We start from the raw sequence: 9,235 nt of genomic DNA on the forward strand, positions 1-9,235 counted from the left end.
ACAGAGGAGAATATATTTGGGCTCGTGCGCCTGCTACGAAATCATCAGCATCATGAGCCTATTTTATGTCCACTGCAGGACAAAGGCCTCTCCCTCTAATCTCCAATTACCCCTGTGCTGCGCCAACCGATTGCAACCTTCACCTGCGAATTTAATTTCATCACCCCACCTAGTCTCTTACCGTCCTCGACTGTGTTTCCCTTCTCTTGGCACCCATTCTGTAACCCTAATGGTCCACCGGTTATCTTACCTACACATTACATGACCTGCTCAGCTCCATTTCTTTCTCTTAGTGTCAATTAGAATATTGGCTACACTCGTTTGCTATCTGATCCACACCACTTTCTTCCTGTCATTTAATGTTATGCCTATCATTCTTCGTTCAATCACTCTTTGTGCGGTCCTTATCTTCTTTTCGAGCTTCTTTTTCAGTCCTCAAGTTTTTGCCTCATATGTTAGCATCGGTAGAATGCTCTGATTGTACACCTTTCATTTTAGTGATAATCGTAAGGTTCCAGTCAGGAGCTGACAATGTCTGCTGTATGTGCTCCAACCCAATTTTATTCGTCTGTAAATTTCCTTCTCACAATCAGGGTCCCCTGTGAGTAATTGACCTAGGTAAACATACTCCTTCGCAGACTCTAGAGGCTGACTGGCGATTCTGAACTCTTGTTCCCTTGCCCGGCTATTCATCATTATCTTTGTCTTCTGCTTACTAATCTTTAACCCCACTCTTATACTCTCTCTGTTAAAGTACTCCATTATTTGTTGTAACTCGTCCCCAGTGTTGCTCAACAGGACAGTGTCATCTACGAAGCGAAGGTTGCTGAGATATTCACCGTTGATCCTTGCTCCTAAGCCTTCCCAGTTTAATAGCTTGAATACTTCTTCCAAGCACGCAGTGAATAGCATTGGAGAGATTGTGCCTCCCTGTCTGACCCCTTTCTTTATAGGTATCTTCCTGCTTGTGTAGAATTAAGGTAGCTGTGGAACCTCTGCAGATATTTTCCAAGGTATTTACGTAAACGTTCTGTACTCCTTGATTAAGTAATGCCTCTATGACTGCTGGAATATCTACTGAATCAAATGCTTTTTCGTAATCTATGAATACTATATAGAGAGGCTTATTCTACTCTGCGGATTTTTCGATAACCTGATGAATGACATGGATGTGATCCATTGTACAGTATCCCTTCCTGAAGCCAGCCTGTACTCTTGGTTGAGTAAAGCCCAGTGTTGCTTTTATTCTCTTGGAGATTATTTTGGTAAATATTTTATATAATACTGGGAGTAAGCTAATCGGCCTATAATTTTTCAGTTCTTTAACATCTCCTTTTTTGTGGATTAGTATAATGTTTGCATTTTTCCAGTTTTCTGGGACCCTTGCAGTCGATAGACATTTCGAATAAAGAGCCGCCAGTTTTTCAAGCATGATGTCTCCTACACTTTTGATTAAATTGACGGTTATGCCATCTTCTTCGACCGCATTTCCCCGTTTCATGTCTTGCAAGGCCCTTCTAACTTCATTGCTAGTTATAGAAGTATCTGTAAACTGTTCATTACTACTCCGAATGGAGGTATTTTGGCTGCTCTGGGTATTGTACAGGTCAGTATATAATTATTCCGTTGCTTTTAATATCTCTTAGAAATTGCTGATGATATTACCCTGCTTATCTTTCAGTTCATACATCTTGGCTTGTCCTATGCCAAGTTTTCTTCTCACTGATTTCATGCTGTGTCCATTTATTATTGCTTCCTCAGTCTCTTACGTTATAATTTCGAATATCCTTTACCTTCTTTTTATTGATCAGTTTTGACAATTCTGCAAGTTCTATCTGATCTCTTGAGTTGGACTGTTTCATTGTTTGTCGTTTTTTTGTTAGGTCCTTCGTTGCTTGGGAGAGCTTACCTACTGGCTGCCTTGGTGTGTTGCCTCCCACTTCAATTGCTGCTTCTGAAGCCAGCCTAGTTACAAGAAACCACTCAAAGACGCTTACGTAGTACCTTACTACAGCTGATAATTGTTTCGTCTTACTTAGGTCCTTGGTTTCATCGACAATAAGTGCAAAGCATTTGGAGCTTTTCATCTCTTCCTTTATACTTGTTAATGTGATGTGGCTGAGAATTTCGAGGATCTTGTCTTATATCGAATGATGAACGTACTTCGCATTCGCCGCTCCACCATTCAGTTTCTTGCCGACAGTATTGTCATATTTGCCGAACAAATTCAAGAGCTCAATAGAGTTTCCCTTGTTTTCACTTGTGGCACTTTCATCGTGGCCCCTCTGAGTGATTCCCTGAATGGAAATAAATTGCAAAATATCTGCCACTTTTGCTATATAGAGGCAACTTTTCTGCACCTCCCTGGAGTATGTGTTGCTGAAATGTGTTGCAACTGACTTGCTCTGTCCACCCAACTTTTTTTTTTCTAGGACTTTTTTCTAGTTACTGTATCCACTGTTGGCAAATGCAGATTTCTCATGGGCACTATTGGAAAACATTTTGCAAGGGTAACAGAAAGCTGCATCAGCCTGTGCATTGCACTCCATCCAAGGAAATGTGCGGTACCAGTCTGAGTGGAAGCTTCTGTGCAATTTGCTGTACTTCTTAGATGGAAATGGGTTCGGTATTGGCTGTGTGAGTGACTCTGTCTTAAGTTTCCAAATGTCCAACTGGCCTGCATGGTCGACATCCACATCTGAGGCGTTGAATTCAGTCGCTGAATCAGGTTAATGCCTTGCTGCACACGATGCAGAAAGCTCGTCACACTCACTGTTCATTTGCACTGATGAGGACGGACGAGCATCATCAGAGGTGATGTTGTACACAGTCTCTTCAAGCGGAATCAAAACAGAGCGCTCAGAAAGATATTCTTGTTCATGGAGCGTCTCAGAATCTCCCATTGTTGAAGCAGAAAGCTCGGTGGGGATGCATTTTTGCTTGGCCCCTTTGCTTGCAGTCGAAAAAAAGTTGGCAATGGACCTTTTCTGTGACATCCTGAGGCAACCCAAAGGGTCTGTGGCAGCAAGACAGGCTGGCGTTTCCTCCCACGACACGAACACTGCTTGCAAGCAAACAAACTGGCTGAAGTGGTTGGTGCCACCACTACCGGGAACTAGGCAGCTATAAGGGGTCAGTGCAATGAGCGGAACGGCTGCGCCGCGTCGCGAATGGTGCGCCCATGGGCGATCCTGTGGCACTGTCATCGCTCACTACTGAAGCTCCCGTTACGTCTCAATACGGCGAAGAGCATTTCTTAGAAGTTTACAGGAGGCAAGAAAAAAACCCTCTAGCTGAAAATGACAAGCTGAACTAATGGATGAAAGGGGCAGGCGGAAATTTGGGATGGGGGCACCCCCTTTCCTCTGGCGGCGCCCCAGTATCTGTCCTTGATGCGTGGGCACCCTACCCGTTGGATCTGTCGTACCGCATATGCTGTGACCATAATTGACATTATGGCAAGCACTGGCCAACAACAGTACTGCCACGGCAGCTGGAAAAGGGGTTTATATTTGAGTTTTTGTGTAACAGAATTGTGTTCTCTTGTAAATTCAGATTACAATCCGAAGCTATCATGTCTACAGCTTGTGTGTAAGTTGTACTTTATGCATTTTCTGATGCAATTTACTTTTGAACAACAATTTGGTTCAATAAAACACTTGCGCTTGGCGGACGGCCTAGAAGGATAAAGATGTATGCTGCACTTCCACACACATGCATACGTGCATGACGTATATCGCTGGTGGTGGTACTTGTCTGACGTACGTACCAGCTTTGCTGTACATCCACTTTTGCAGGGTGGAATAGAGGCAGTTGTTTTTTTTTCTTTTATTCAAATTTCATCTCAAGCGCAGCCATGTAGGATTTCCATGGGCCGCAAGGCCATCTTCTTATTTCCATGTTTACAAATGTGCACCCCATTGACAATAAATTGCAGTAAATGGCAATAATAGATATAACGGAGTAATTGCAGCTCCCCCTTCAGTTTGTTATAACGAGGTTCGAGTGTAAATTTTCTACCTAAAATATTGTGATAGTCATGTCCACCGAGACTCTTTGCATTTGCCTATCGCTGGCCCATCAGGCAGCCTGATGTGCTTCGTGCATTGTTCAAAGAATCAAAGCAGATGCAAAAGATAGGATCAGCGACGCGCATAGTGGAATAGGACTGATACTCTGGCTAGTTAGGTGAGATACACTTTTTTACGCACAAGCATAACTGGCCAGCTCTAGAAATCTCCATTGTTTGTCAGAAGCCACGAACCAAGCAAACGAAAAAGGTGCCTGGAGGTGAAGAAAATTGTGCGCCGGGGACAGTACAAAGAAGCGCTCTCAGCGCGCAGCAAGGTACCGCCACCTAAAGGAATGTGTAGGTGACATTGAGTGAAGTGGAGGAGGAAGGTAGGCAGATGTGCGCTAGGTTGACTTCGTCTGGTAGTTACTACTGGTTCTCTTTGCGATGCAGTAGTGGGTTCTCGCGCGCTGTATGCTGTGTGTACATGTGAAAGTGCGCGACGGTGAACTGACGATGGTGGCTAAATCTCGCATGCACAAGGGGAGGAAGCACACTGTATTCCCTTGCGGGCATTGCACCATGGCATCAGTTGCTATTTCATCTATTCCTGCGAAGACAAAAAATAATAATAGTAAAGTTTCAATTTTTCGAATATATCTCGATTAGCACTGCTTAGTAGTTCTTTTGATCAGCTACCAACTCAGTTAGCAATTTCAGTTGTACTGTATAGTGTTCATATAGTGCAGCTGCCCACTTCTTTAATAATATCATGCAAGCGCCAACCAGAGAATGCATCAACGCCTTGCAGCAGCGCAGACATGTCGCTGTGAATAGAACAGCCTAACAGACCATGTGCTGTGATTGCTTGCATGCATTTTTTTAAAAATTCGAGTCCCACTGCATTTTTCTTGCTAAAAAATCCAGTGCACATTCAATTTCTACTTTGTTCAGGAGCTCTAACATGATTTCCACATTAGTTTTCTACTTTGAATCCAGAAAAAGAGGGTGGCCATTCGATTCAGGCATGTTTTAGGATCGAGGCATCACTCTTGCCTCTTGTTTAATTTGACTTTTATATATATTTATTTTTATTATATATTTATTTATAACGTTTATATATTTCTATGTATATTTAGATAGGAGCTCACTAAGTAATGCATCCTCATAACACAGAAACTTGTTGTGTGCAAATGCCAGTATAAAATTATGTTAACAGTTGGCTCAGCTTGGCATCTCTATGTTCAACTTAGCTAGAATTTTAAGAATAATTCTGTTTGGAGTTGTAAGTGATTGGCTTGAATTTTAGTCTCATATCCATATTGAAGATTTGCAAAGTAATACTAACTCTATTTTGCTGTAGAAAGCTAATTTGTGGGAAAGCTATTCTTGTGGGACTTTCGTCCAACCTTTGAAGTAATGTGAAATGGTTCATTTCTGCATGAGATTATCTGGCTGAGCCAGGTATGCCTATTGCAGGTGCAAAGAAGCATTGAGAAAGCTGTTGTCCACCTTCCTTTTGTTGCAGACCACAGTGGCTACCTTTGGGCGACTTTCAGATCGCTTTGCCAATGGCGACCTCGCTGATTCCTTGCCAATGCTGCAGGATAGTGCCTCGTTTCCTGAGCTCTCGGCAGCTCTTGATGCAGACAGCATTGAGGACATCCGTTGCACTGAGTGCACGTCCAGGAGCCTTCTGGAAGATGACCTCTCGTCTGTCGGCAGCAGGGCTTTGCAGCAGTCATGCCGTCGGTGTGAGGAGCTGCAAGCCACCCGAAGGAACTATGAGGTGCTACAGGCACGCTTCATTTCATACTTTTTCTGGCCTGCGCTGATGGACACTTTGAATGTTCCCGACACAGTGGAGCTCCCGTCAGACAAGCCCAAGAAACGTAGCAAGGGCTACCGCAAGAAGGGCAAGCTGAAAAAGCCATGGGTGAAGGAGAAGTGGAAGGAGCGCAAGCAACTGGCTGCAGCAGCAGCTTTATCTAGCGCCATGTCGGAGCATAATGATGGCACTGCAGATGCTCCAAGGGAGGGTAGCACTGTGTCGTCCTCTTGTGCACCCCACTCTGCCATGGATGCATAAGCTCACTGGCATGCACCTGGTGCTCCAGCCTGTTTCATGCCCACAGTTCGGGCCTCTTTGTATTTCAGGCACAGAAATGTTGCCATGCGATTTCAAGTAATAAATTGCGATTGTAGTATTACAGACTTTCATGAAACCTGCCGTGGTTGCTTAGTGGCTGTGGTGTTGGGCTGCTAAGTGCAAGGTCACGGTATCGAATCCCGGCCACAGCAGCCGCATTCCAATTGGGGTGAAATGTGAAAACACCTGTGTACATAGATTTAGGTGCGCGTTAAAGAACCCCAGGTGCTGCAAATTTCCGAAGTCCCCCAATACGGTGTGCCCCATATTCAGATCGTGGTTTTGGCACGTAAAACCCCATAACGTAATTTTTTAATTTATACTTTCATGAATCTAGGTGGACCAACCTCTGTATCAGCAGTGTTGTCTCTCCTTTCTCTTTCCTTTTGGAGTCTGTGCAGCGTTGAATTTTATGATGAAAAAATTTTAAATCTTTATTCTTTTAATCATGGCACTCAAAACTCGTAAATTATTTATTCGTTTTCAATATTGCTACTCTAGCACGGGAATATGGCAGTTGAGAACACAGTATATCTTCATATATATCAGTGCAAAGCAATGCAGTAAAAAAAAAAAACCTGCCAAGTACATGATTTGCTTATTAACAAACATTTGCAAATTAGCAAAGTAACTGGAAGCCAATGTATTTTGTCCCCAATTTCGGCAATAGTGCAAAAGTCTTCCTGAAAATTTGCCTTAAGTGGGTACCTCTTGTGAACTTAGCGGCTACAATTCTTAAATTGCAATACATGCCGTGAATTAAAGAATGACAAAATATGTGTTAGTTTTTGTTAATTAGTTGATTGTGCATTTAGATTTATCGTGCAAGTAATGTTAGCCTCTGAGTAATACAGCTCTGTGACTGAAGTTAGGTTATCTGCCACAAGCGATCTTTAAAGGGAAGCTGAAGAGTCTGTCGAATTCAATAAGACGTTCATATACGGATGCGGGAACCTTATAAACCATGTAGGTCAAATTTGGTTTCTTTTTTTTCAAATAGGAGCGACGTAATCGTCGGTTGAAATTGCGCTGTAGCTCCGCCCCCCGTCGAATGCCGCGCGCTGCTGCTGACGCTGACGATGCGAGCGGAGACCGGAAACCGCGGTGTTGTGACGTCAACTTTAGTGTTTTGCTCCTTCGCAGCCTGCGAAGGGGCAGGGGCTTTAGCGCGACCGTGCCTGATCGTGCTTGTTTCTGCGTGCGTGTCGTCATAATCTGCTTCGATCGACCCTGCATTTCTTTGTTGGTGCATCTGTGTGTATGTAGAGTGGTGGTCAACGTGCGCAGCATCAACTGATGTGGTGGGCCGATCATGCCGTCTTTCTGTGCAGCCTACGGTTGCACGAACACCAGCGGCCGCGACGATGTTGTCTTCCATTGCTTCCCACAAGACAAGACGCTTTTAAGGAAGTGGGAGGCTGCTGTAAAGCGAAAGAATTTCAAGCCCTCAAGAACAACACTGCTGTGCTCCAACCACTTCCGTGACGACGATTATCACCATTAATTTCCACTAGCAGGCTTTCTAAACGCAGCGCGAAAAGATCGGAGCAACGAAAACAAAGACGGCACGAGTGCGGACTGACTGATGATAACTGGTGTTGGAAGGCCTTATGAATGCACGAACTCGCCCAAACCTGGATTTTGATTTACTGCGAGCTCCTTCATGTTAGCACGCTGAACGGAAGGTGCATGTTTATTTCCCGCCCTCGACGCAGATTTCGTCGCAAAGCGCCGCGAATTTTCTATTTGCACGTGTGTTGTAAAACAGCCTGCACGCAGCTACCATAACGCAGTGCAAATGTAGAGTTTGCATGTGCTGGAAAGCCGGCGCACGCCAGGACGCTACGCTCCCCCCGTCTCTCGCGCACAGCGAGAAACCGACCGTCTCACGTAGCCGACGGAATTCGCCGCCTTTACGACTTTGGTTACGAGTAGTGTGCGGATGGCACACAAATGAAGGTCACTACACGTACTGCATGAACCGGGAAGCTTTTCACGTGTTTGAACCGTCTTGGTAGGTTGCCGACAACTTTGGACAGCGCACAAATGCCGACGATCGCATCCCCGCTTACGTTCCACGAGGAGGCATGCAGGAACACAACACTGCAGTTGCTTGACCGGACACGAGCTCACTAGATAGGCGAAAGATCGGCGAGATCACTAGATCGCTTTGCAAAAAACATACTCACCAAAGAGCATTTCCAACACGAGGAGATCCCAAGACTTTCGTTCGCTTTCGCTTTCGTTCTCGTCGAAAGCACTGCTCGCACCAGCATCGTTTGCTTCTTCGAGAGGCCGGCTCTTTGCAATCGGCTCGTACATGTAGGGAGCAACGCCGAACTCTTCAGAAAAATGTAGTCTCTCTAAATTTTCTATTACTTCTTAATTTTCCATTACGGCACCAAACTACCTGGCACCGCGCTTCATGTGGAGCGGCAGCGGTCGGTCGCTAAAGTTGACGTCACGGGTCGCCCGACCAATCACAGGCGGAAACAAGACGCGCGAGCTGGGCGTGTCCGCTGCTGCACTTTTCGTCGAAATAAAATATATTTGCGCTTTCTTTCACTCAATTTCGATACGATATTCGAATTCGGAGGGTCGAAAACCATTATGTACACATGTTCACTCATTTTTTTCTGGAAAACCTTTCAGCTTCCCTTTAAGTATTCTGAGTGATATAGAAAAAAAAAACTGCCTGTATTACAGCCACCAAGGTGAATCATAATGTTTACTGTGCTTTTTAAAAAGAACGGCATAATCCAGATGGCAGGGAAAAAATACCTAGTTGAGCAATTAAAAGTAAGAAGGACAGGTACAGCAATCATCCCAGAACTAAAATTAATAGAACCATTCAAACATGTAGTTAGAAACAACAAAACGTGGCATATTTATTTATTTATTTAAGAATGTCCTTACAGGCCTCGTATTAGGCATAGGGTAAGGGGGGCGTTACAGTAGGACTAAACGAGTATATAGGGCTTATAACAAAACATAATAGACATACATTATTAATAGATAGTGGATTATTGTATACACATCTTATACAAGCATTAAAGCATTGTACAAAATGACAG

General features: G+C 44.2%; 1 protein-coding gene across 5 annotated transcripts in view; it reads left to right on the forward strand.

The window, feature by feature from the left end:
* Positions 1-6,222, forward strand: part of LOC139057585 (snRNA-activating protein complex subunit 4-like) — a 115,448-nt gene extending 109,226 nt beyond the window's left edge. For all 5 annotated transcript variants that reach the window (XM_070536074.1, XM_070536073.1, XM_070536072.1 and 2 more), the window contains one exon: positions 5,541-6,222. In XM_070536074.1, the coding sequence (XP_070392175.1) occupies positions 5,541-6,101 (561 nt within the window). In that variant the 3' untranslated portion in view covers positions 6,102-6,222. The remainder of the gene's footprint in view (positions 1-5,540) is intronic.
* The last annotated feature ends 3,013 nt before the right edge of the window (positions 6,223-9,235 follow it).

The sequence above is a fragment of the Dermacentor albipictus genome, chromosome 3 (genome assembly GCF_038994185.2).
Source record: "Dermacentor albipictus isolate Rhodes 1998 colony chromosome 3, USDA_Dalb.pri_finalv2, whole genome shotgun sequence".
NCBI lineage: Eukaryota > Metazoa > Arthropoda > Arachnida > Ixodida > Ixodidae > Dermacentor > Dermacentor albipictus.